Source organism: Perissodus microlepis, chromosome 8 (assembly GCF_051167445.1).
Source record: "Perissodus microlepis isolate ML-2025 ecotype Zambia chromosome 8, ASM5116744v1, whole genome shotgun sequence".
Lineage (NCBI taxonomy): Eukaryota > Metazoa > Chordata > Actinopteri > Cichliformes > Cichlidae > Perissodus > Perissodus microlepis.
In genome coordinates, this window is record NC_140468.1 from 5321655 (window position 1) to 5349488 (window position 27834).

Here is a 27834-nt window from a genome sequence, read left to right on the forward strand (position 1 = left end):
AATAATAACGACATATCTGGCTGTCAAGCTGAATGACTTGTTGATAATTAAGTCTTTATCAGTAAGTCAGTAACATTAATAATTGCAGCCTGCATGTATTGCATTTCCTGTAATTGAAGACTTTGTGGTTTAAACACTTCCAGTATTACATATAACTAAATATTTTATAAATGAAGCCTTTTATCAATAGCTTGTTAACCTAATTTTCATCTTTATCTAATTAACCTGCAATTAATTGTACAGTAGTTTTTTTATTGCAACCTTTTATTAATAAGTTACTAATATTAAAAACTACAGACTACATGTATTAATCCTCTTTATTTGTGACTTATTAACATTTAACATGCTGCTCCATGTCTTAAACATTTGATAAATTACTTGTTAATGACTTATTAAAATCTATGAAGTATTTAATGTGGCTTTAATAGCCTGTTACATACATGACATACGGGGATTTCCAGCATGAGATAGGGATAAACATCATAAACCCAGGGGATTTTTCACAATCTGGCTTTTTTTTTCTTATTGATGACTTAAACAGGTCAATAATATTTATTAATCACTAATGAAGCCTTTAGTATAACTTATGAAGGTTTTTTTTTTTTTTTATTAAAAATTGCTGAATGTCCAGAAATATCCAGTGTCACGGTTCACAAAGTGAAAAGATCATGTTTAGATCTGATTTTTAAATTAGCTGACTTCATTTTTCCAGGCTTTTGTCCAAACGCCCGCAGAGACGATATATCACCTATATCCACCCTGTAGATCCGAATTTGTGTAAATACAGCAGCAGCCACAAATTCGCATCTTGGGGAGTATGTAGATGATGACACATCACCTAGAAGGGAAGAAAAACATTCGTCTAGAAGACAAGAAAATTCCTTTCTGTTTGTGTATCAGTGCAACATGAGCGCTACATTTGATATTTTGTGCTGGTGTGTGTGATTTTTTTTTTTTCTTTAGAGCTGCAGGCCTTCTGCACAGTTTGGCTGGCTGTTTTCTCTCCTCTTTCCTCCCTTTTAGCGCCTCATTGTTGGGGAGGGTGGAGGGTAAAGAATATGACATCTGGGAAAGTTGCCGGACGAGCCTTGAATGTGGGCATTGTTCCGCACATCATTTGTCACGTCTCCTTTTCACTGCCACTGTCCGTATAGTCGAGGAGGAGTGGTGGTTTGCAGCCAGGGGGAAATGTGAGGAGGAGGACCTCAAACAAACATTTCCAACGGACCTGACTGGATGGAGAACCCGGCCTGGTGAGGAAAAGCATGAGGCTCCGGAGAAGGAAAAAAGTAAGTTCGCCAAAGTTGGATTTTACGCACTCGCAGTGTGAGTTTGATTAAAGTTTTCGGGAGTAACGCGATTATATTTAGCATTTCTAAGCAGCAAAGGCAACAAATGAATCAAAGGCGAAGACAGGAGGAGCTTTATTAATGCACATTATTTTTAAAAATCCTCCCGTAAAGACACATTATATATTGCGTAACATCTGTTTAGCCTGCGCTGTGCAGCTGTTGACAATTACCCAAACAAACACTTATACATATATATCTGCTGTTTGTTTACTTCTTATAGATGCCAAACAACATTTTTAAATCACGGTTATTTATGAGTATTTGTTTGGTTATCGACTCGCTCGTGTTGCCTGCGTGGGGAATCAAGCCTCTGCCACCGCCGATTCAAGAGAATTAATTCGGGGCAATAAATCCCCTCCTCTGCGCACACGTGGTTCCTGCAGCTAATTGACAGGAGCGGTTGCAGTGCGCTGCATTTGTCAGCAGGCCTGCAGACTGAGTGGAGGGCGGCTGGAGGTGGAGGTGGTGGGGGTATGTGGAGGGTGTGTGTTTGTGTGTGTACATCAAACACCAGACAGAAGAAGAAGAAGAGAGAGAGAAGACGATGAGGAAGATCGCGAGTGATGGGCGTAAAGTGCAGCTCGGGGATGTTGTCATACATGAGTGATAACGACATTCCACGAGGATCAAACCTATTTGTATTTATATTTATTGTGCATGCGTTATTCAGTGGAAACTGACTTATCAGGTCAGTCCATCTGCACCTCCACCCCCATCTCACTCACACACACACACACACACACACACACACACACACACACACACCCAACCAGCCTCCACGTCTCATATATCAGAGGGCAGTTTTTGTCTAAACAGCGCACTTATTGCTGATTTTTCTTTGTGTGTTTATGGCGCTTTTTATAGGCTCTCAGGAGGATTTATGTTTATATGTGCACCTGTGTGCACCTGCAGTGCTTTACTCAAGTATTTCTGTCTACTTTCACTACATTTCAAAAGCAAATATTTGCTATTGTTTCTCTGATAACTTTGCAGAATAACAATAATTGTGTTACATTAAAGTAATGCTTGCACGTTAATGCACCATCAGTTATAATCCGGTATTTTTTTCTTCCTATGCCATCAGAATGATTTTTGTCTTTGAAATTCTGTTTGATAATGAGACGATAGTTCTAACAGACATAATCTTTTCTTTCTCAAAGGCACACATTAGGGTTAGACCTTACTTTGGGCACCTTTGAGGGTAATACTTTGCACTTTAGCAGAAAGGGGTTAAGCAGAGTAGCTGCATGCTCGTTGTTAAGCAGTTATTGCTGAGGACTAAATCTCAGAAATTCAGTGCCACACAAATTGCAGCTTCGACTGATGGGAATGTCTTAGCACAAAGGCAGCTTGTAGTTGAACCTTCCAGGGCTATAAGCTACATCTGGTCGGATTCATCAGCATACATGGAGAGCTGTATAGCTGTTCAAGCAGACGGTACTCGGCAGACTTTCAGCGCTGACCAAAGCCACAAAAAACAAAAGCAAAAGAAAAAAAACTACATGTGGGGCACAGAGAATGTTTTGCAAGACTGAAATTTTGATAACTAACTTATTATCAAAATTTCAGCCGGGATAGGCTCAAGACCCTGAATTGGAGAAGCAGGCGAAAATTCAACTTAAACAAAATTAAACCAAAACTAATCAGGTTAAAAGATATGGAGCTGATAGTGTGAAGGGCAAGTGTGATATTTCATTCAAGTGCATTTAATCATCTGTGACTCTCAGCATGCACGGATCAACACATTTCCTGGTAAACTAGAGCCAATCAAAATGTGGAAAATGGTGGCGGTGGTGGTGAGGGGGGTGGGGGTGGGTCATCTCTTCTGCAGGTCTTTTTTTAACGTTTTGGTGCAAACACAACACATCACGCTTTTTCTCCGTCTGCTAAATTCCACTTTTAACGTTTATTTTAATTCAGTCTTTGTTTAATCAGTAAAATGCGACTCGAGGAGCATAAATCTGGTTTCTCAGAGCGTTCTGGCCAAATATAGGAAGCAGTTTAATCAACGGTGATTGCACAAAATAACTGCACCAGTGTGCGTGAGGTAAATCAGACCTTTTGGACAGAAGGCCCACGGCTGCCATGAGACATTTTTGTGGCACGCATCAAAGATCAAAGACTCCCATTTGCATTAATTAACGCCACTGAGTTAAATATTACCCTCAAGAGCCAATCAAAGAGATCGAGCAAAACGTGAAGACGAGAGATCAAAGCACCGCCAATCGATCCGCTGCAGCGGTCACCAAAAACCAAAGCCAGCACAAGCCAGGCCTCGTTACAAGTTTTCCTTTTCTTTTTTTTAATGGATGCTGCTGTGCTGACCGCGGTCTGTCTCCACTTTGGTGCTTTGAAATGAACCTCTCTGATCTCTCTTTTAAATGAAGGAAGAAAGGATCCATTACGCAAAGAATGCATTTGGTATAAAGACTAAACACTGATAGCTTTCTTTGGCTGAGTAATTTACGGCATCTCTGGCATCGGTCCTGAACTGGATGTCTGAATTTATTGTTACAGCAGCTGGACGACTTCCCAGGATTGTTTAAACAAGACGTGACTGCCTGTGTGTTCATAGAAGTGTGATTTCTCTGCGCCCCGAAAGCTTCGCGGTGAAATTAAAAACTGGTAGCCTTTGGGTGTTTTTAATGCATGACAGTAGTGGTGGTGGTGGAGGTGGGAAGCATCTCCTTAACAGGCCATTTTCTTTATCTAAATCTACTTCAAATCGACTTCAGTGCCAAAAATATTTCAGCTCCCCCTGCCCTCTGCTGAGCCATCTTAATGTTTCTGGGTTTTCATTCTGCTCTAATTGCCGCAGACACGTAGAGGAAGTCAATTTGCCATATAGAACGACGTAAAAATCCCCTTTCTTATCTTTATCGCAGGCCTATTACCATACATGAAACTGAGCCTGCACGATCAGCAGAAAGGCTTCCTTTTTACGCGCACACACAGACACACACACATCCACACACACACACACACACACACACACACACACGCCGATCCTGTGTGCAGAAATGCAACGCAGGGCGGTCTGCAGCTGCAGAAACACTGTCCAGTCCTTCACCACTCAAAGCCACGTCGCGTGCACCTTAACGCACGAGAGCCGCGTGCTTCTGCTGGGATTATTCACTAATCCGGGAGGTTTTCCAAAGGTGAGAGGAGCCGGTGTGTTTTGTTTGCGTGCAGGATTGTTTCAGCAGCGGAATGAATGTAGGTTGTGAAGGTAAGGCAGCCGAGCTGTTGTGCCGCGGACTGGGTTATGTGTCTTTATGATTTACGAGCCCGACTCCAGCCGCGGTTCAACCAGAGTTCATAAAGCTGCATGCCTCCAGTCTTATTCTCCCTCTCTCCCTCTCTTCCTTGCTCACTCCCTCTCCTCGTCCTTAAAATTGCGCCTTTAATAATTTCATTCTCTTTAATTTTGGAAGAAAAGTGAATTAAATTTAATTGCCCGAGAAGATGCGCACAAACCAGCCGCGGCGCACAAAGCACTTTTCTTTTATTTTGCGTTTAATTGATGGATTTTTCTTAGCAAACTGTGATGTAACGTTTAATTTTTTCCCCCTTAAAAAATGCCCAACGCAGGGCTATCCATTAACTGAACAAAGGCTGCTATTTATTAGCAGTCATACAGGCCTAATTTAATTTCCCGCAGCACCACTGAAAGCATGAATAAAAACACTGTTATTTGCTATATTTGTATTTAATGTATGGTTTTATATTTTAGCTATTTATATCTGTCAATTAGTATTTTTTTTGTCTCTTGCTCTGAATCTGAATCAAACAAAAGACTGCCTCCAATAAAGCTGCCCCTTTAATACTCTGCAATCCTTATATATTGCTTATGCTACTTACATAATTAAATGACAATAAAAGGAATTTGTAGGCCACTGAGGTCCATATTAATTGCAAAGGGTGAACAAGAGGATAATAATTGAATTTCTGCAGAGATATTACAGGATTATCCTCCTCTTGGTGTGTTTTTTTTCTTTCTTTCTCCAGCACACTCTTCATTCTGCGTCGCCTCTCTGGCTTGGAGAGGCTTGCTATTCATGTCAGCATACTATTGAGTTGATAAGATGGATCATTTAGTCTCCTCCCTGATTCTGTCTCCGTCTTTTTTCTTTTTTTGCTGGATCGTCTCAGGCCAAGAAGCCCTCGGCTCTGTGGAAACCTGCCATGTGACATTTGGCTGCCAGCGCTTCGCCACAAGGTCAAAAAGGGAGGGGAGGAGAGGAGGGGGAGGAGGAGACCCTGTGCACGTTTAATGGAAATGCAGAAAACCAGCAGCGCTTCACACAGCATCCACCATCATCACCATCACCACCGTGACCTCTTCAGCGAGTCTCCGGATGGTGTGAGCGGCTTTGAGGGCGCTCCTCAGCAGCAAGTGGAGGCGTCTGAGCATGGCACGTTTCCCCGGAGGTCAAAGCAGCAAAACCCAAAGTTTGCAATGAGCAGAAAGATTTTCCCCTGGATGAAAGAGTCCAGACACTCAAATCAGAAACCCGGGAGGAGAGTCGCAGGTCTGTATGACATAAACCAGCAGCAGCAGAGGATTTTAAATGAAGCCGTTTCCACTCATTTTCCCGTCAACGTAGCTCCTAATGTAGCGTATATTCCCTGCAGTTCAGCATTAAAGCTGGAATCAGGCATGCGAGGGGAAGGCCCTGGCTCAGGATTTAGGATGACATTTGTTTTATGAATAAAACAGACCAAGCAATATAATTTAATTTCACATGTCATGTTTATTACATAGAAAAATATTCAGATTTAATCGATTTTGGGGGGGCAGACGAAGCCGAGAGTAACAGGACACAGACAGAATGACTCATCAGCGCAGAAATGCTGCTTATTAAAACAGGAAACACACAGATATAGATGGCCCTCCTTCATTTAAACTCACATTTTTATTCTTTGCAATTATCTTCCACTTTAAATACAGTTTCTCTGAGCCTAAATCAGAGACTTTCGTGATTTATGACAGAAAAAATATTTAAATAAGACAATCAAATGTCCAGTATCAACTGACTTATTTGACATCAGACACACATAAACCAAACGAGAACAACACTTTTAGAGTTCTTCTTGTATATAAAAATGTATTTTTATATTTGGGTTTCATTTAGTAAATCATTAAACGCATATGAAATTGCCCCCCCCCCCCCAAAATAGTTAAAATCAACATCCTTGAAATGCGTGGACTTCTAACACAAACTCATCACCTTAACTGTATGCATTTTAGCCTTGGAGCTTGCTGACTTTGCCCTTTAGCACATGCGTACTAACTTGCTCACAGAGCACCAGAGGCACCGCGAAGCTGTGGTAACGTTATGTGTCCTCTGCGCTGCTCCTTTATTCTGTTCTGCTGTTGATTTTACTTACCGATTAAACTTTAATTTGCTGTTTTTACTTTTGATCTTTTACTTTTTGCTTTTTTTTATAATTGGGGTGGGGATCATAGCAGGAACAGGGTCAGCTAATGAGACATAAGACTAAAACTAAAATATGTGCAAACTTAAAGAGTTATTGAAGGGGAAGCTTCTAATTTGATCACGTTCCCGTGCACATTATTGTCTCTACAGACTGCCCCGTGAACGAGAAGAGTCAAAGCAGCGCGACCCCGGCCTCCAAGCGAACGCGCACCGCGTACACGAGCGCGCAACTGGTGGAGCTGGAGAAGGAGTTCCACTTCAGCCGCTACCTCTGCAGGCCGAGGCGCGTGGAGATGGCCGGCCTGCTCAATCTTCACGAGAGGCAGATCAAGATCTGGTTCCAGAACCGGAGGATGAAGCAGAAAAAGGACCAGCGAGGTCAGGGCCTCCCTCCAGCCATCACCACCTCCTCTTGCTCGCCCTCGTCCTCCCCCTCCGCCCCGGGAAGCCCCACTCTGTCGAGCCTGGGTTATGTCCATCTGGGAGGGGATTACCAACCGGCCTCCCCTCCGCTCAGGCCCCAGCAGCAGCAGGAGCAGCAGCAGCAGCAGCCTGCGTACCCGGCAAACTACTCTAAATATCCAGTTTCAGGCTTCACGCATGGCCCGCAGTTTGATGTGCAGTACAGCACCCACACGAGCTCACACACACCAAACCCCAACCTGCGAGGAAACGACCTGAGCGGCTCGTATTTCTCACAGAGCTGCAGTCCTCAGGAAAGAATCCTGCAAGCTCCCAAACTGACCCACCTGTAGCGCACGGTGTGGATTTATAAAGAAGCTCAATACTGATATATTTCCATGCATGCGTTATTTATTTATTTATTTGACTAATTAATCAGAATATTAGTCTCAAATGTTGTTTTTTTATCTGTATTTATAAATCATTTGCTGTGTGTTTTAAGTGCAAAGTTTCGGTTCTTTTCTTTTCGACTTTAACTTTCGTTTAATAATTAAAACCTTAAATTAAAAAGGTTCACTGCTGTAATTTACCCAACATAATAATAATAATAATAATAATAATAATAATAATAATAATAATAATAATAATAATAATAATAATAATAATAATTTATTCCACCAGATTTGATCTCCAAAATAAAAGAGCCAAGAGCAAATTTCTCTCTTTTAATTAGAGCTTAGTTAGCGCCTGAGGTTTATAACCTTACATTAACTCTTATAAGAGGAGAGTGGAGCTTGTAGGCTTTGGAGGATTTTACCCTGTAAGTGTGAACAACATTTAAGCAGAAAAAGAAAGACGCCGTGGAGAAAAAAAGACTGTATATGGTTCTTAAACGTGTCTTTGTTCTTTTATGGGCGAAATGGGCCAAACAAGCTGTCAATCTTTTAAAAGGAGCCATGATGGATCACTGGAGTCACTGCAATGCCTTTCCCCCCTTGCCTGATTCGGTGTCTGTCTGCAGGGTTCACTCAGTCCGAACGTGTTTTAATAATAAGCCAGTTATTTAAGCAGCTACAAAAAGTGTATTTTCAGTATAGAAATTAGCTTCATTCATGTCATTTAAAACAGAGAATTAAACAAAGTACATGAAAAACAAATGATATCACAATTAAAACAGCTGCAGGCCATAAATCAATAGAAAAGGTTATTTTATATTAATTGTTCAAGAGTAAAATAACTCGAAAAAAGTAACTTTTTTGTTATTATCATTTTTATTATCATTTTTTTCTCATATTCATTTATCATTTTTTCTTCCTGTAACACTGTGGCCTGAAAATGTGTCCTCCTGTTTGCGTTCCTATCAGATGGATGAGCGAGTTTGATTGAAGCATTTGTCATGTAAATGCGAGGCCGTTTGATGGACGAGTCTGCAGACTTGACAGAGTGCTGTAGGTCCCTTGCCATTGGCGTTTGGCGGGTCACATGGTGTGTCAGGAAGGTGATATGAGGGTGGAAGGCAGTTTTACAGCTTTGACATACTACCTAGAAGGTTAGGGCAAAGGGAGCACCGATTAATGACTGCTCGGTCTTGATCAGTTCTGAACAAACGGCAGGCCCAGGTTCAGGATGAACTCATACTTAGATTATCCCGTGTGCAACCGGGGAGCAAATATTTTCAGCGCAAAGGCCGGATACCACAACTTAAACCATGGATATACATCCTCCAACTCTTGCGCAACAAGTGATAGTTACGCACCGGACGGACGTGTAATGGTCGCAACTTCGGCGCCCCACCAGACTCCGAGCCTCTCTCTGCACCACCAGAACCACGTAGGCTTGGACATGCCGTTCGCGGGACCGGGCAATTCCGTGTATGGCTCACCTCTGGAGTACGGACATCACCAGTACGGCCTCGTCCCCGAGCAGGACCGGAGCTTTATCCATGCACAAGTCTCACCCCTCGCCACAAACATGGCTCCCTATACCGGGGACAGTTGTGGGCCTGGGGTTGCACCGGGAGGCCAGTATCTGCATTTTGGCAGCGGGGATCAGAGGCAGCAAGAATATTCAGAAAGTGTTTACGCAAGGTTACCGCCTCCATGTAAGGAAAGGGATTTGGAGCATGTGGAGGAAACTTCGAAAACTTTCGACTGGATGAAAGTGAAAAGGAATCCTCCCAAAACAGGTCTGTTATGAGGAAATCAGAGCTAAGAAATGCAGTTTAGAAACCAAACGGGATCTGTTCCCCGTGCGTAAAACCCCCATCCAGCTGATATAATTAGACCAAAGTGTTTTAGATTGTCCTCAAATGATTTGGCAGCTAATATTTCACGCATTTCTTCTGTTCACGCTGACATTTTCATCGTCATTAAAGCCCACTCTTTAGCCCCACGACTTTCATTTTCCTCTATCATCCCATTCATCCATTTCTCTCCACAGCAGTCGTGTCGGAGTTCGGTGTTCCCGGCCAGCACAACGTGATCCGCACTAACTTCACCACCAAGCAGCTGACCGAGCTGGAGAAGGAGTTCCACTTCAACAAATACCTATCGCGGGCAAGGCGGGTGGAGGTGGCGGCCAGCCTGGAGCTCAATGAGACGCAGGTGAAAATCTGGTTTCAGAACCGGAGGATGAAGCAGAAGAAACGGGAGAAACTGGGCTGTGTTTTAGTCAACACCCCGGCACCAGCGGAGAAACTTTCCACCTCTGAAGCCTCCCCAAAGACAAAAGAGAAAAACTAAACCGTGACTAAAAGTATAACTGGAGGCCCGAGCAGAGTTTTTCACATTTTCCCCAAAGTTGCACCATTCCAGAAAAAAACTGAAAATTGCTTATGGACTTGTGAACTATACAGGGTAGGCAGTGTCTGCTTGTAGTCATTTAATCTTTCTATTACACACCTAAATGCTGTTTTTTCTTTGTTTGTTGGCGCACTGATGTACTCAGTGTTACCGTTTGCACTATTTATTTACAGGGTATTTTCCAACAGTTGTTGAAACAATTTAGCTTAATAAAGTCTATAAAATGCAATGAGAGTTGTATTTGTTGCGTGTGTGAGTGTGCAATAAAATAAAAACAAAAAAAGAGTATCTAGATAATTCTGGTTCAGTCCAATCAAACTTTAAATTCTGATAAAGAATTTGTTCTGTTTCACTGTGTAAAATAAAGTTATGTGTGGTTTTAAAAACTTATTTTCCCCCCTGTATGTTTACCTCTATTATTAGTCCCCTTGCATAATGTGACAAGAGGAATCTTTCACAACACATGGGGTGGTTCTCAGTGACCTTTTCACCTCTAAATACCTCCAGGGGCTCTAAACATGACAACAAACTCCAGGGAGGCAGGTCTCAGGCTCGATTTGTTACCCAAATTCTGCCGAGACACAGGTTGTCACAGGTTGTCACTGAAGTCCATTTGTATCTTATAAAATTTAACAATCTTTCTTTTAAAATGATGAAATCAATTAACCTCTCAGCGCTTACTCTGGTTTCACCTTTAGCCAAAGGCTCGCCGGACCTGACCGCCTACTTTCTTGTGATGTTGAAGGGGCAGCAGTTTCAATATTTGCACTGGGTGTTAGGTTTGCACACAGTTTCTGCCCCAACAGCACTGGCCTGTTGCTGCCCCTTTCCCCAAAGCTGAGGTTCACACAGAGTTCAGGCACAAATGAATGCAGAGTCAATCTGTCAAGACACCAGAAAGGCTCAGAGAAGTGCGCTCTAAGTCTCTCAGATCTTTGCAGGTATTTCTTTTAATATTGAGACTAATAAGGTTGTAGGTCATTTAGGTTGTGCTCCAGATTGTGCAAACTTTAATGTCTCCGAGGCTGCTCAAAAACAAGTTTTAAGGAAATGGAAATCATTTGAAATATATCTGCATGAGTATGCAGTCCTCTGACAACTATATTAAAAATTGATACAGTCCTACGAATAGAAGTTACAGTTGAAATACCATACGGCCCATTACTGTAAATTAGAAAAGGAGCAGAGAGGTTTGGTGACATGCATTTCTTTACAAACCAACAGCCTGCTCTTCAGATGAGTCGCAAGGCCAAGGACTGGGAAGGCGATAATCTATAAGGTGAATAGTGACAGATTCAACAACAAAAAAGGGGGACGGTGTGGAAAACAAGTGTGGGACTTCATTCCAGAGGTGCGATCTCTGCCATCTCTGTAGGTAATACCTCAGCGCTCCCAGCGGGCTCTCCATCTGGAGGTGTCAGAGTCGGTGCTGCAGCCAACACCACGGAGACAGATGTTCAGCTGGGGGAGAGGAGAAAGGAGGAGGAGGAGGATGTTTTTCACCTTCGGATCAGTTCAGCCCTCTTCGCCTTCGCCCGGGGAATGTAGGACAGCGAGAGGAGAGGAGCACAGAATGGTTAATGAACACAAAAGGAACACAAAGAAGAAACTGTTACAGGCGCAAATATAGTCGAAAACTATTAATAGCTCTAGCAAAAACTGCCTCCTTTTCTTTCCTCAGATGTCTTTAGCCGGCACGCCCGCCCCCCTCCCTGCACTTTGCTTGAGGTCAAACCAGTGCTGTTTGTACCCCATGCTGCTCGCAGTTGTTGCAGGCTCTTTTACAAGTCTATTGCCAGGCTCACTTCCTTGGTTTTCTACCAGTTCCTCTGTCGCATGTCACTCTGCAGGATCCCCGGGCTTCAAAGGAAAACTAGATACAGTATTCATGGCATAACCGGGGGTTGGTCATCCAAAAGATACCACAGAGGGAAGATATCAAACACAGCTTTGAGGGATAACACCATTTTCTCTTGTACTGTAAGACACAGACATCAAAATAAATGGATGAAAGAAATTTGGTTCTGTTCAGTTTCTTGAAAACTTCTTAGAATATTTATCAAACCTAACAAATTACAGTTCAAACAGGGACTCATTTTCCATCTCTGTCCTGTTTTTTTTTTTTTTTTTTTAATGCTATTGACCTTTATTAAGATCGAGACCATAAATTAATGTCTAACCAAAGAAATGGAAGAACTAAAAATAGGTGTATGGAATCAGAAACTTAAGGGGAAACAGCTCTGTGCACTGAATCTTCTTTTATTTATTATTTGAAATAAATATAACATCTTCAGTTTGAACATTTCTTAACTTTCTCTGTCAGCCTGGCACTACAATGAATTTGTTCGGCTTTTGTGCTGCTGGCTGCACAAAATAAGACATTTGATGTCATCTCTGCAGGATATGTGAAATTAGAAAAAGCATTTTTCTCCATATAAAACGTCTTTTTGGTTTCCCATCGGCTCTGAGAGGGGTCTCTCCTCCTCCTTAGTTTATGAGGACTGTTTGGGGGCAGTTTCTCTCTTAAGCTCATCCATCCTTGAAACTTATTAATTTACCGATTCAAAAAAAAATCTGCAGCTTAATAGATTGTTTGCATATGTAAGTTTCACTTCATGATTGTATCAGTTAATGGTGTTGTCACAGTATCTTTAGCATCAATGCAATAAGACAGATTTGTTGCGTTTTGTATTTTCTGGCAAACAATTAAGAATGAAAGCATTACAGAGGTAGAACTATAACTGTAGAAAGAGCAGATAAAAATAATAATTACACAGTTATTAGCAGTGTTATATGTGCATTATTAACACAGCGTTTCACCCCTAATATGAAGCACGACTCTTGGACACTGAGGTGAAATGCTTTGATGACATCACTCCGTGTGCAGACATAACTAGGTTTAAATGTAACACGCATATTTTTATAATTAGCAATGATGAGAAAAACAGACTTTTAAACACTTCTTAAAAAGGTGTTTAAAGAAATTAAAACCAAACTTGCATATGCATTTTTTTATTGTTATCAAAATTCATTTTAGGTGTTTGGTCTGTGAAATTCAGTAGTTTTTTTCCCTTTTAAAAAAAAATTATGTTGGTGTTTATACCCTCATTGTTGTAGGAGGGAAACAAAACTATGATAAACGATTACCTTTGAATGTCTTATAATCTGAGTAGATATGGGTTGGTACCAGTGTACTGCCGTACCCCTAATTCTTTTTATTTTCATGATTTCTTTCACAGTTTTTGGAGGTTTGTGGAGAGGGGCTGCCTGGGTATGAGTGGCACGCTCTTTGTTTTGGCACTGAGGCTCTTTATAGCCAAGCCTGAGACATTCTTGACAACCATCCCCCATCCGAGTCAGGCTCGATTGGATCTGGAGGCGCTGGCCGACCTGAAGCTCCCGTCTCCCGGGTCCCACTGCGACTGCATCCTTTCCCCACTCCATCAGCATGGTAACTGAGAGAGACAAGTGACTTGGCCAGGGTTAACGTCTTAATACTCCCCGGGATTGCCTCCAGGATCCAAATGGCTACCCCTAATAGTTTTCCTCCTCTGTGTGCCTGTCAGACCGCCATGACTATATGCCGTAAGAAAAACAAGACTAGCTGAGAGGCAGCGTAACGAGGCAGCACGATGAAATAATGAGGGGTGGTGAGGAAGAAGAGAAAGCTTTGGTATAAAGACGCAGGTACGAAGAGCTGCCTGATACTTTGCATGGAAAGCCTGTACACTTGAAATTAAACCAGCTCTTTTCCTTAAAGCCCAGGAGGGGGGAAACCAGAACTCAATCAGTGTCACGTCACATGGTTCAAAGCGGCCAATTCGATGCTGCCAGGAGGCTGAGAAATGCAAGGTGACAGTTCATTTTACCAGTGACAGTGTGTCGGTCTCGCTTGCTGGTTCCACAGTCAATTCCCAGCGAGCAGTGAAGGTTGAGTGTTGCTGTAGACAGACAGCAGCTTACCACCCTCCCCTCACACCACCACCTTCCTCCTCCTCTTCCTCCTCACCGCCGCTCTCTCATCGACCCTGCTCTGCTTTGTATTCCAATTAACTGGACAGAGGGAGAGGCGGCAGCGTTGCCGGATCACAAGCAAAGGCAGACACATTCTTCTGGCGTCCTTCCAGTCTCTCAATCCCACCACTATCAATAGTGCTGTGCTTCCCTTTTTCCCCCTTCACTTTCCCTCTCCTCTCGGCTTATGACAAGGGCCAGTTGTTCCAGAGGGGTAATTCATGGATTCTTCTTTAACAACTGCCTCTAGGGACAAAGTCCTGGTAATGAAAAATAGGTCCCTCGCTCACACATTCATACATCACATGTAATAGAGGTGTGCAATCACTCAGTCGAGTCAACGCACTGCTAGCTGTAACTGCTGTCCTTAACAGACACCTCAAATAATGCTGAATTAATATTTTGAAACGGCTCATATATCCTAACATAATACAATTTGAATGATTTTCTATTCAATGCTCTCAGGGCTAACATTGATTGGAGCACAAGCTGAGGTAACTCTCCGAGTCAGTCAATGTGAGGCTGACTGAAGGTTGTAGATTTAGCACAGCACATTTGCTCTCTTCTGTCTTTCGTGTCCTCAATCTATCATCACTTTTTTTTTTAACTTCGCCCCCCCTGCACTGACATATGTTTGAGCAATGGGTGGGTTGGGAATTCAATGATTCGGAGGAAATCTGAAGAGTAAACTACCTCTTTTTTTATCTCCTTGAGCAACACAAACATGTACAAGAGACCGTCAAGAATCAGGCCAAACACCTTTTTTTAAAAAAAAAAAAATGAATGCATTTAAATTTGCGCACCATCTTGAGATATCTTCTATTTTGAAAGGTGAAGGAGTGACTTTAAGCTATTTTTGTGGCCAATTTGTTTGAAGGTGAGTGTCGCTTTCTTTTTAAACTACTTCCTTTTCCTCTTCTAAACTAAAGACAAACAGAGCTTGACAGACAGGTGTGGGTGCCTCTTTATTTGCCCCTCTGGACTGCCTATCTGGAGAATGCAGTGTTGTGTGTTTGCAGGACAGGATACACACACACACACACACACACTCAAACACACACCCTTCATGCCCCGAGGAGCCTCCTGACTCTCTCTCTTCTGGCTCTATCAGATCAGAGAGACCTGCTGTCCCTCCCCACACCGCAATGCAAATGAAAAGGAATGCGCTGATAAAAGGACAGATCCCGGAGATGAGAGAGGGCAGAAGGAGGACAGAGGCAGCAAATGCTGAAGGGGGTGAGAGCCTCTTGGGGAGATGAGAGGCAGCAGAGGAGTCAGTGTTGGTAGTAGTGGGAGATCATAGTCTTGCTCCCCCTCGGCGGCGTTTGATACAGGGCTTTTGTCGCTCTTTCAGCGGTGCATTGTTGGGTGGTGTAATCCCCGTCGGATTACAAAGGGCTTCCCTTTTCATATGGGGCTGACCCAGCAGGCAGGTGGCTGGGGCTCTGTGGAGCTGTCAAGGGGAGGGAACCTCTTTTCCAGGGGAGGGGACCCCCAGTTCCTCTTACCTTCACAGGGGCTTTTTGCTGGAAGGCCAGTCAGGCACAGGTCAGCGTGGGGACAATCCTGACATGGGATTCAACTCGCCCTGACCCCACAGGTTCTTGTGGAGAAGTGACAAGGAAGGACTCCATCATGAGACAGAATTCAACATGAAAACATGTGAAAACACGTGAAAGTATTGTTTGGTGATCAAAAAAAAGATTTTTAAATAAAAACAGGATCATTGCAGCTGCAACTATTAACATTAGAGTCAACATGCTGCATTAAGAGTTAAAAAATGCAAGTTTAAGATCTGAAATAATAAAAATCTCGTCTATAGTTTAAAATATGGTATCAGCTGTACATTGCTTGATTGATACGTCGTGTTTTCTGTCAATGTGAGCTGTGTCTGATTGAGCTTTGCTTATTTGATGGCTTTCCTCACACGCTTTCAGTAATAGAGGATCAATAACACAATAGCAACAACCACCAATATTTCTATTTCTAATATAGCTACTACCACAGCCTCCTCTGCTCATTTCAGCTGAGCCCAGTCCAATCCAGGTCATCCTCTGCTGGCAAACGTAACCATTCATCCAGGCCCTGTCAAATAGTGAGGGGCCAATTTAGTGAAGCTGCATTCATTTATTGTCATAAATATACTAATTCGTTTTTCAGCCAAAACCAAAGACCCATGAAAGTGTCATATTTAAGCAGTGAAACTGAGAATTTATGATACCCGCTTTGGCAAGATGCGCTATTTATGCAGAAGGTAATGTTTAACCAGTTAAATTCAGATTCAGTAACAAAGCTATATGTTAACTGCATCCCTGTTGATATTTATATTCTCATCTTAAAAAAAAAGAAAAAAGAAAGACAGATTCAAAACACAATATCTACTAGAGGGAAAGCATTAGACATCCCCATTAGGTTATTACTTCCTAAAAAAATCTCTCCTGCTACAAATTAAATTGACCATTTTAAAGATTGAAAGACTGGGCGTACTTGAACTCAGCATTTGCACAAAAACAAAAAGCGGTCAGTAAAATAAAACTTTAAAAAATTATCTTTCGGTGAAAGGTCGAGGAATTGTAGCTCACCTTTATCAGAGTATGGTTCTGAAACGCTTTTATAACCACATTGGTAGTTCAGGATGAGGTTCAGGTTCAGTAGCAAAAACGGAAAACATATGCACTTGAAAGCTGCATGCAGGGAGAAGACTTACATAAAGATCGCTATCTAAAATCACATTTAAAATAGCTTCCCACCTTTATTTCCACGTTAACTGGTAAGTATATAACCTTAACAGGAAAAATGATAGAAGATAAACATTGAAGGGCCATTTAGCTGACTTTAAAGAAGCCAAAATTAGCTAATAAACGCCTATCAACGATTGTAGCGAAGTTAGGCTAACTTAACTTAGCCTAGCATGCTAAATTAGGCTAACTTGCATGGACAGCTAGACAAATTAAACAGCAGTTACTTTCATTATGAGAATAATAGTGCTAAGTTTTAGTTCAACTCTTAATCTAAAAGTGAATATAATTGCTGGTCATTTTCTGGCCTGTGACTCCAGCTGTGCAGTATGTGCACTGAAGGTGACATAACAACAACAAGGTTTTCTAAATACTTCCTCCAGTTAATTAAAAAGCCAGGCACTGTCACCAGACTTTATTTAGCTAAATTAAACTTAGCTACTCTGGAGGTATATCATGATACATTTTTCATGTGTGTATTATCAATTTACCTAAATATTTTTTTAAGGTAAATTAATCGGTTTACAGAGCTACGGTCAATGCCAGTAAATCCTATCACCTTTAAAGTACACACAAGCTGTACTTTGGGCTGTAAATATCACAATTACAATCCTGTATACCTATAAGCCACAATATAAAATGAAAACTGACACCAGAGTTTTTAGAAACATGGGTTTTATTTTAATTTACAAGATAACCCAAGTAAGTAAAGTACACAATTGCATTCTTGAGAGCACAAACAGGTCTGGCAGGAAGTAGCCTTTACTCTTACCTTACGATGTGTGGACAAGACCCAACAACTCTTTCACTGCCTCTGTGAAAGAGGCCAGCAGAGGTTGCAGAGCAGTGTAACACAAGTTACTGAATCATGTTACCTTGATATTTTGAGTTTTCTCAACTGTTTTTTTTTTTTTTTTTTTTAATTTAACCACATCTTTTTAAATAGTACAATGTTTTTCTACTCTTGGGTCTGTGTGATGTCAAAGAGAGCGGTTATCCCTAATATGTAATGGAGATATGTTAGACTTAACAGTATTTGTATTTAATAAGCACAGTTAAAAGTAGCAAGAGGAATCATGGCTGGAAATTGAGCCTGTTAACAAAATGTGATCAAAAAGGATTAAAAACAAAATGGTTTTGATCAGCTGGTTATCAACATTAGAATTTTATGCACTATTTGAAGTTTTTCCTAGTGAATTATTAGAAAATGGATCAAACATCAAGGTTACCAATGCTTCCTTTAAGTCAGCTGCCTTAAAATGGAGGAGTTTTGCTGCTGACACTGTGATATATAAGTGATGTAGAAAAACATTGTGTAGAAAAAAAACAAGATTTTTGCCCCAGATTGTGAGACTTGGTGTGGGCGTTAAAATGTGTTAAGTTGCAGTTTCTAGCAGAGTTTAAAAGCGTTTTTCAGCTCTGAACAGTGCCCATCTAATGTACTCATTGTAAGGGCTCAGAAATGCTGAAAGAAATAAGGAAAATTAAAAATTTTGATAACCCAGATGCACTAGGAGGGCCTGTAATTCAAAAGAATATTTGTAATATGAAGGTAAAGTTTTACATGGTTTCATTAAATATGCTAGAGCAGGGGTGTCAAACATAAGACCCGGGGCAAAGACTCCAGTCTGGCCCAATGGGGGGCTTTGGAATTTTAGCTGTATTTTCATTTGTTTCCACTGATAAAGACCTCACCTGTAGCCATTCATATTACAACAAAGTAATTAAGTAACAAATAAATAAATAAATATGAATTAACACAAACATTCTGTTTTATTTGAACTGCGTGGTTAAACATCTTCAGAAAAAAGAGTTTTGCTAGCCTGGCCCTCTTAAGATCAAACTGGGCTGTATGTGGTCCATGATGGTCCTGTGCTAGAGTCTGAAAAATAAATGCTTATTCTGAGAGGGTCAGGTGGGAACCTTTTCCAGATTTGCTGATTTTTATGTGGAATAGCTTTGCATTCGTTTCTAGTTTGCTTGTCTAGACGTGGTTGTGAATTTACCACATGCAGTTTTGTAATAACACCGGCAGGCAGCAGCTCATGTACATGACCTACTAAGCCATATAAGCCAGACAGCGGTGGGGTTTTTTTTTTTGTCTCATTGTCAGGCAGAGCTTCTTTGCTCTCAGCTGAGAAACCAGAATGCAGAGGAAGTTGTCATTTGTGCACCTGCTCCTCCCTGTTTTGTGCAAATGTTGATGCATGCACGGAAGTTTCAGTGCAAAAGGCCACAGGTGGTGAGTTGATCTACAGTGTATGTGTGCCGGGTTCCTTTTTAAGTCTCATTGAGCTGTAACGGTACGTTAAAGACTGGAGCTACGTAGGCTACATTGTGGAGTAAAACCCAAAGCCTAAAGGAGCTGAATAAGTCTGATAAATCATCAAATCGAAGTTTTATTTTTTGGATAGGTGAACCAAAGGGATGGGGACAAATGTGGACGACTTCACGAGGCTTCTGTATGGTAATATCTTTATTTATTTTTTTACATTTAACAGATCTTTCTTTCCCCATAGACAAGTTTAACTTTAAAGTCAGTTTAAGTAGGCACTCTTTAGAGTTGAGCTCCCACCTGTTGAGCACACAGTGTTAAAGAGAACTTTTAACACTGCATCTTAACAATTTTCATAGATCTTCACTGCTGCCGTGACATTTACTACATTTGCATGCACTGCTAAGCCAGCCAACAGGCTTTTGGAAGAACATTTGCATGGGCCAGAACATCTCTGTAGAATATGAGTGGGTGCATAATGAAATTGAATCAGATAAGTGATGTTGACCGACCTGTTCTGGCCTTCATTATCATAAAGATTGGTGTCACATTTCTCTGTAATGTTTCCACCTCATCAAATCAAGTTTGCAGTTTACTTTAGAGGGATATGATAGCCTTACGTGTTTGCCCTTTTTTTTCTTTTAGAGGTCAAGACACAGAAAAAGTAGCTTTTTATTTTTCTGGAAAGCAGCATCAAAGTAGAAGGAAAGCATAAAGTATTGAGGTGCAGGTGACTAGTTGAAGGAAATATCTAAACTCTTGACCCAGACAGATGGCATCTCGTGGTATTGTTTTGCTGGCTTGGTTTGAGTCACGTCTTTACTATTGTATTGTTGTTAAATATGCAACCTGGGGGCCAGAAGCAGGCAGTCAGAGTGTCAACTCTGACCTCGTGGATGGTTTGTTACCTATTGAGGTGAGATCAACATTACCACATTACCTAACAGGAGTGAAAATGTATAGAAACCTAAATATATTTCTAGATTTGGACAAGTTGTTAAGTGAGTTTCTCAGGCATTACATGACTAATCCAAGTAATCCAAACCATAGCGACATATTAATTACTAACCTTGTGTTACTGATGTATCGTCTCAGACGTTCTTCTGGCTGAAATTTTATCCATTTTCGGCGTTTTCTTCCTGCCATGTGATGGTGATTGTTTCTGGCTTTCAGGGACCCACAACTTTAATTGAGAAAAATTTAATGCTCATTCTACATCTTAATTCTGCTAATGTGTTTGTGTTATCCTAACATAGCTTTGAGCTAGCCAACAAGTAGTGGATCATATGTCAGCTAACCCAACTTCACAAACATTGCTGATATTTAGTTTTCTATTAGCCAGCTAACTTAGCCAGCTAAACCTTGGAAATCCTTTCCTTCATGGATGTCTGCATTTTAAGCCTGTGTGAACACCCCGAGTGATCATTTATATTAAGTTCAGTGTTTAAACTCTCAGTGGTTTCTCCCTGTTTGTTTGACTTGGGGAACTGAAGAATTATTTGGACCTGAAAATGGCTAATGACATCAGACTTAACAGGTCAATAGTTTTTTCGTTCCTCAAAAATCTACATGTGGAGTTTCCGCAGCAAAACCAATACAAAGTTTTTCCCGGGTGATGATTTGCATTGTGATGGGAGTGGTCTCTACCAGTATCAGAAGTTATTAAAGGCTCACCGGATGGTTTGATAAGGATGTGTGAGTCATATGCTGTGGTCTTTGCAGTAATGATATCTTAACCATGTCACACCTGTGAGATTTTGGACTGGTGTTACAGTATTTGTACTGTCCTCCATTAAAACACCAGTGGATGAAAGGCTTTTTGGAAGAGCTATGCTCAGCCCTCCTTTAGAGTTCCTAAAAAGTGGAGATTTAAGGCATACTGAAGCTGTCAGCACGTGGTGGTTTTTCCTTTAATGTGTCAAACATCTTCATGAGCTCAGCACAAAGAGAGGACTGTGAAACATAAAGCAATATTTTATAAAAGAGAAAACTTGATGCGAGATTTGTGAGTGATAAACTAGGAACAAAGATATGAAAGTACCAGATAGAAAGTATTCTTAAAGTTTATTGTCTGGATGCCAGTTTGGGAGCTAGCGTAATTGTGGCTCCCACATTAAACACTTTCAGTTATTGTTTATAATGTGTCTGTTCATCAGATGGTGGTTTATGCTGGTAATTATCATTTTTGTGCTGGTTTATTGTTGTTTAACCGCATGCGAGATGGCTCTTGGCATTTCTTAACACCAGCTGTATTTGTCAAAGTTAGGAAGGTTTAATCTGCCATCATGGCTACAATAAAAGTGTTGAAATTGCAGAGAAATGCTCCCTCGGTTTCATTTTGCGCTGTTATATCACAGTATGCCGTGAACTGTTGCGTTCCTTTTTTTTTTTGTTACGCTCCGGGGCCACGTAAAATGCTCCCGAGGGTCGCCTCTGCTGTGCAGGCCGCACTTCGAGAGTCATGGAGGTACGCTAACACAGACTGCAGGGTTTGCTTTGTTTGAGTGCATTGTAGTGCATTATTCTGTGTAAACGCTTCATGATCGTGACCCTTTAGTCACTCATAACCCTCAGTGCTTAATTTATTTTTTTTATTTTTTGTGTTCGTGGTTATTTAACAGGGACAGTGCATGCTAATTAGCACAAGGATAAAAATATAGCATGTAAACATGTCAAATTGAAGTAAAACTGCTAATTTACATCTGTAGTTTCTATTATATACAACATGCATAACAGAAGACTGAAGAACAATACAGGAAATGCACAATGCCAAGGTTGCTTTAATTTAACATAAATGGTTTGCTGCCCTCAGACTGCGAGCTGTTTGTGACAGAGATTCTTCATGGTGAGAACCTGAGTGAATCTGCAGAAGAGACACGAGAGGTCCTGCTGAATAACTTCAGGGTCGTCCATTCAAGGTATGATTTTATCCTTTCGAAGAAGCTCTAAATCTGAGGCCCAGAAACCTACTTTTAAAAGTAATTTCAAAGACACCGTTATCTAATTTTAGCTGATAATGCCACACAAAACCCTTAATTGTTGCTGTAATTGCTTTAAACACAGTTTGCATGATTACATTTGAAGGAGCTGATTAAGTCTAATGGTGTCACCTTCGAGACTTCATTCTTGCTCTTATTGTTAAAACAGCTTTTAAAGATCTCGTGCAATAATCTTTTCTTGATTGAGACAATTAAATGTGATTTAATTCTTGAGCACGAGCCCAAAAAAGTCAGCCTCTTGTATGAAGTACTGGTGACAGCTTACTCCGGAAGTCGGCACTGCCTGCACTGCATGATAAGAGACACAAGCTCTGCTATAGAATCCTTGTGGTTTTGTGGTTTCTTCTGCTTAAGAAACAATTACTGAATTTCAGAAGTAATGCTGGAGCGAAGCTGTCTGAAAATGAAAGCACAGAAACCTTTGCAAGTCACTGCAAAAATGTAGTTTTTGATTTGTACCTGTTTTGGTTTTGCAGAAACCCCGAGGAGTTTCCTATAAGATGTAAGTAACAATCTCTTAATCTCCATCACATACTGTGTAGTTTTTAAAGAGGCCATAAAGTCTGTTGTTAATTATCTCTCTTAGTGACATTTCCTTTATCTCTCTGTTTCACACTATCACTACCACCAGTGGATTTAAGGGAAGATGAAGGCTCCGATGACAACCGCAGTTCCAGCCTGGGTCGCTCGGCCCCTTCAGACGACGCCTCAGTAGTGTCTGACTACCAGGAAGATGGAGTGGCTGACTGTAAGTTAACAACAGTCCTGATGGCTGGTTCCTCCTTTGTGTGGGCTATTGTAGGTGCACTGCAGAGATTTGTGAGAGATGTGTGTGTTTGTCTGTGCAGAGCAAGAACAAAACAAAACAACAACAAAAAACTGTTCACTTTAGTTTATGGGCCACATACAGCCCAAGTTCATCTAAACTAGACCTGACTAGTAAAGTCACTGAATAATAATATATTATTTTTGTTTTCTTCAAGAAACATTAAAAATGCAAAATGTATATATTTTGCATTTCCCTTAATTTTCTAAATAATGGCTGTGCAACAGAAGGTAGGCCAAACAGATACCACCTTACATATCTTAAAAATAGATTTAATTTAATGGCAGTCATTCCACATTTGTTGGGTCTACTCTTTTTATGTGTACATTACAGTTTACAGATCATAGTATAAAGACATAACACCTTCACAGAGGGTGTTTTGTCTATGTTTTAACAACCACCAAAGTATTACATTTCACCCTGAGCATAGACGTGACTATTTGTGTTTCTGCTAAAAGGCTACAAGTTGCTTTAAACAAAAGGTAAAGAGGAGTTGTCACTGTGTTGTGCCCTTCTTTGTCATGCGTGCAGGCGTTCCACAGGATTCATTCTTTGACCTCTTCTACTGACCATATTTAGCATAAACATTGACATTATCATGTCTTCCACCCAAATCTGTGACAGGTATTGGGGGGAAATTTGGACTATTGGGAGTCATAGCAAGCCTGAAATGAGAAGTTTGTCTTTGTGTGTCTATGTAATTATTGCATGAATGAATCAGTCGAGTGACTTTGGTTACAAAAATATTGCTGAGGCTGCTGCCACTTCTACCTTTCACTTTACAAACGTACAAACGATGTAAAATTGTTTAGTTTGCTCAGACTCGCTTTTTCAGCGTAGCTAATTTATTTCATGTGGCCAATGCAAATGTGCACCTTGAATCATGTCTTTCCTCAAGAAAGCGTCAAAAAAGAAAAGGAAGAAAGGAGAGGGAGCAAACTGAGGGAAGTCTGTTGTTAATGCATTTCTTTCAAAAGAAAAGTGAGCTGCACGACTACCAGGTTAGGAAGGGTTTAGCTAACAGCAGGTGGTAAAGACAGCGAGCCAGTGTTAGACCGAGCACAAGTTAAAACCATGAAACGGATGGCCCTTAATTTCAGAAATGGCCAGAAAAGCAGCAGCAGGTGCGTCTCCAAATGAAAGCTTAGCAGCACTGACATCAGGCAGCATTATCCTTTATTGTATGTTGCACCAATGGTTCTCATGGCAGTGTGCCATGGGGTGAGCAGGGCATTTTTGTACAAGCCTGTTCGTTTCAGGCTGATGAAATATAATTTTAGCACAATGATAATGCCTCTTAATTTGAAAAACTTTACTTGTGTTGCGATGGGGCCATTTATTCAGCCTTTGCCAGTTCTAATGAAGCACACCATCAGGCAGCACACCAACATACCTGTGTACACTCTCAGAAACATTTTCATGTATTATTAAATCACCCAGTTTATATCAGCCACCATTAGAGTGCCGTATCTCTAACTTTCGTGTTTGATCATTTAAAAAAACGTTAACAGAAAACAGCTGTTATGTCAGTTCATTGCACATATCATAAATCTAATTTATTCTTATTAATTTTAACCATTATTAAGCTTGCTCAACCACAAGCTGCTGCAGTTTCAGTGTTACAGTTATATAAACATCAATCGGTTTGGACTATTAATTAAACTTTAACAATTATCAAGATAATTACATTACTTACAATTATTATGATGTGCCTTGAAGATCTGGTTTGACCTCCGAAAGCAAAACTCATTTAACCATAAAGTAATCGTAGACTAAAGTATGGAGAAATGTGTGGAGATTTCAAACTATGCATGAATGCATCATATGGACAGTTCATTACAGGCTAGCCTAATGACCACTAGACATTGTTGTAAATAGCCGTCAGCTCAATTGTTTATTTAAAAAATAGGCACGAGAGATACGGATGGCCCGCAGAGATCGCTTATGAATAGTGCCTGGAGTTCTGCGCGCTAAACCCCTGAAATGTAGTGTTTACACAGACGATACCACTTTATGTGTGTAACAGTGCTTTAAGAGCACCTTTATCCTGCCATTGTTATTTTGGTACCCTGAGTGACAAATACAGTATATACAGTATTTAGCAGATGGAAGAGAGCAGCACTTCATGGTGTTTAGTTTTAAAGGCTCTCATTCTCATGTCTGATGCCTTGTTGCACTTAAACACAGTACTTGTTATGTCGGATCACGTGGACGTTTAGTCACTAGCTGTAGCTCTTTTTCACACTGTACTTGAAAAGATGGTTTAAATGCTTTGCAGCCTACAAACAGACCGAAGCTACGTTCTTACAGCTACAGTGAAATCTTAAAGATGATTTAATAATAACTGTGACAGGAAACAATGCAATTTTAACACACTATCCCCCGGCATTCTCACTGACACACCTACACCTCACGTAGCGTAGGTTTCTCTATTTTGGCGCTCGCCCTTTTTAATTAGAACAGAATAGACCACATGTGTAAAATTTTCCTCCTTGCTGGTGTCCTACCTCTCTGCCAGGCTCCTTTAGCTCCTCCTTCCTCTGCTCTTCCTCCCTTGGTAGTGTGCAGGTAAGGCCATGCTGATGCTGGTGAAAAAAACAGCGTGGGGGGTTGTGGTGGCTCGCAAAAGCCTGAATGGTGACCTAGAGCTCCCTCCAGTGGCGGCTCCTGGGCTCAGCTCCCGATCCTTGCATGTGTGTACTATGGGAGGTGTTGAGGCTGCCCACACAGAGAGGAGGCTTTGTAGCTGCAGGCTAATGCAGTGATTGATAGAAGCTGAGCCCCTCTATTCTTCCACAACCGGGTTTGAAATACAACACTGTACCTGAGGGGCCATGAGTGTTCCATCCCTCTCTCCCTGTATCAATCTTTCTTTCTATCTTCCCTTCTCTGATTTGCCTCCCTCCCATTCAGAGTTTTTGTATTTCTGACGCTATGTGCCAGCTAATAGCCCTTGACATGACATGCCGCAGGTGGGCATTATTGCCTCTGCTGCCTCAGGTGCCCATCTCCGCTGCTGTTTTAGCGTCTTTCTTGAGATAAAGCAGGGACGCATGTGGAAATTCCCAGTCGAGAAACAGGAATATTTCCAATCATTTTGGCGATACCGGTATTTAATGCCAGCTGGATGAAGTCGAGCACAAATCCCCCCGTTTATTTATTTGTAAACGGCTTAATGAGCTCTTCTGCTCACAGAAGAGTAACCGTCGCCTTTACTGGGCAACTTTGGAAAAATAGAGAAAACAAATCACGGCAGATGGTGCGAAGATAGCCGACAATAAGACCGCGATAATTCATTTTTTGAAATTGTTCATTTTACAATAAACAAGAGGACATTTGCTTTGTGGGAAACAAACAAAATCAAAGTATGAAATGCTTAAAAAAATTTTCCCTTAAGGCTATAATTGTAACACACCAAACTACAAACGGCACCGTCTGTTGCTGCGGAAAGCGATAGTTGTTACAGCTCGAAAACGCAGTCACGCCATTGTCTGTGTTGAATGTGAGAAGGAGCCAATTATCCCGAATCGCCGTAATCAGTTTTTTAATCCCCTGTTTGTATTTTGCTTTGATTTAAAAAAAAACCCAAACAAAAAACGCACACACATTGTACTGTCAGATCGATAATCATAACATTTGACTTTGTAAGACAAATGTTCACCTTGCAGCGCTCCGTCTTTTATTGCTGGGGGACGGCAACCATGTTAGCATAGTGAATGGCCTGTGTCCTCAGTAAAAGGGCATGCGGAGTTCATAGTTCATTCTCTGTTCACTGCCAGCTGAAAGAAATGGTTCGCACTTCTCTGCCGGGCGGTCTGAAATAATGGCGCTGGCGCTTAATGAAATCAGCCACATTTTAGGAGGAACAGTTAACCATGATATTCGAACTTTCTTTTCATTCAGAGGAACTGAAAATTAATGATAATTTTGTGGGATTCAGAGAGTAGCGATAAGGAGAAGGGAAGGTAGAAAATTGAGTTTTCTCTCTTGAGTTTAATTGTGTCATTCCTTTTTTTTTTTTTTTTTTTTTTAATCCTACTGTACACAATGGAGACTTTGTGACTTGGAGGATGTATTATCCGTGGTAATCGACTGCCTGCCTTCGCCTCTCTGTGTTCCCTAACCAGAGAGTGAGTGAGTGTGAAGTCGATGGCTGCTTCTACACGCAGGAGGAGCCTGTGCCGTTTGATTAGATGCGGTGGCCTGTTGTCTTCAGCGGACTGGGTGACACCAGATTTGTAATCGCTGACAGGAACAGATGGAGCCTCCATTGTTAGCCCGGGTTGTCTGCATGGTAATGTGAACTGAGTTTCACCCGCCGACCGCACCGGTGACCTGACCGCGCCTGCAGCCTCACCCCATCTACGTCTGCCCGCTTCAGCACCCTCCACCCTTCTCTCTCTCTCGATGCTGTTTGAGGCTCAAACACCATTCCAGCACATTATGCATACATAAGCAAATATAGGCACAAAATTTCCCCCTCTGGCGTGCAAAAATCTCTTTAACACACTCACTTAGACCCCAGGAGACGGTGTGTGATGTGGGGCTTTTAGCCCTGTCATGCTGTTTGCAGGTCAAGTTTACGAAGTCGAAATCGCCTGTTTGTTTTTCTTTGATTGGGGAGCACCGCTGGGCGCTCGGGGATGTTTGCTGGGAAGCTGCTGCGATGACAGAGCACTGCAGAAAGAGCTTTGTTTCAGGAGGCGTGCAGGAAAAAGATGGCGCTTTTGATACGTATCCCTCGTCTTCTTTGTGATTGTGATGATTTTAGTTTGATGTGCCGTACAGCCTGCATTATCTCAGGTGTGGCAATAAACATTTTAAATTTTAAGATTATTTAATTTGAAATGTAGGCAGGAAGGGCTGCAGCTTGTTTTCTAAAGAAAAAAAATAGGAGGGAATTAGCTTTTTTTTGATCAGGCAGCTAAAGTTTTCAGGTCTACAGTCACATTAGACGAAGAATGGGAAAGCGGGAACAAAAGGAGC

The 27834-nt window shown here is 41.4% G+C and overlaps 3 protein-coding genes across 5 annotated transcripts in view; all 3 read left to right on the plus strand.

Moving 5' to 3' along the window:
* Nucleotides 1-808: 808 nt before the first annotated feature.
* On the plus strand, nucleotides 809-7745 carry LOC146381221 (homeobox protein Hox-A3-like). Of its 2 annotated transcripts, none has more exons than XM_084937146.1 (3): nucleotides 809-1289; nucleotides 5505-5884; nucleotides 6944-7745. In XM_084937146.1, the coding sequence occupies exons 2-3, from the start codon at nucleotides 5626-5628 to the stop codon at nucleotides 7546-7548; spliced, it is 864 nt and encodes a 287-aa protein (XP_084793272.1). In that variant the 5' UTR covers nucleotides 809-1289; nucleotides 5505-5625; the 3' UTR covers nucleotides 7549-7745. The 2 variants fall into 2 exon arrangements, with proteins under 2 accessions (XP_084793272.1, XP_084793273.1); XM_084937147.1 differs by lacking the exon at nucleotides 809-1289 and adding an exon at nucleotides 3220-4510.
* Nucleotides 7746-7869: 124 nt separating this feature from the next.
* hoxb1b (homeobox B1b) lies at nucleotides 7870-10537 on the plus strand. The gene is made up of 2 exons (XM_084937149.1): nucleotides 7870-9380; nucleotides 9635-10537. Exons 1-2 carry the CDS (start codon nucleotides 8822-8824, stop codon nucleotides 9934-9936), a joined length of 861 nt encoding a protein of 286 aa, XP_084793275.1. The 5' UTR covers nucleotides 7870-8821; the 3' UTR covers nucleotides 9937-10537.
* A 5999-nt stretch (nucleotides 10538-16536) lies between these two features.
* Nucleotides 16537-27834, plus strand: part of skap1 (src kinase associated phosphoprotein 1) — a 39340-nt gene continuing 28042 nt past the window's right edge. The window contains exons 1-6 of one of the 2 annotated variants that reach the window (XM_084937154.1): nucleotides 16537-16780; nucleotides 18862-18990; nucleotides 19163-19215; nucleotides 21836-21941; nucleotides 22499-22524; nucleotides 22654-22770. In XM_084937154.1, coding sequence (XP_084793280.1) covers nucleotides 19176-19215; nucleotides 21836-21941; nucleotides 22499-22524; nucleotides 22654-22770 — 289 coding nt within the window. In that variant the 5' untranslated portion in view covers nucleotides 16537-16780; nucleotides 18862-18990; nucleotides 19163-19175. The other variant, XM_084937153.1, reaches the window with a different exon arrangement.

What these genes read in the sequence shown, in the direction of transcription:
- LOC146381221 (XM_084937146.1), top strand. Translation starts at nt 5,626, where the DNA reads ATGGAAATGCAGAAAACCAGCAGCGCTTCACACAGCATCCACCATCAT. An exon ending in ACCCGGGAGGAGAGTCGCAG is followed by an intron (nt 5,885 to 6,943) that starts GTCTGTATGACA and finishes TTGTCTCTACAG; the next exon opens with ACTGCCCCGTGAACGAGAAG.
- hoxb1b (XM_084937149.1), top strand. Translation starts at nt 8,822, where the DNA reads ATGAACTCATACTTAGATTATCCCGTGTGCAACCGGGGAGCAAATATT. An exon ending in AAGGAATCCTCCCAAAACAG is followed by an intron (nt 9,381 to 9,634) that starts GTCTGTTATGAG and finishes TTCTCTCCACAG; the next exon opens with CAGTCGTGTCGGAGTTCGGT.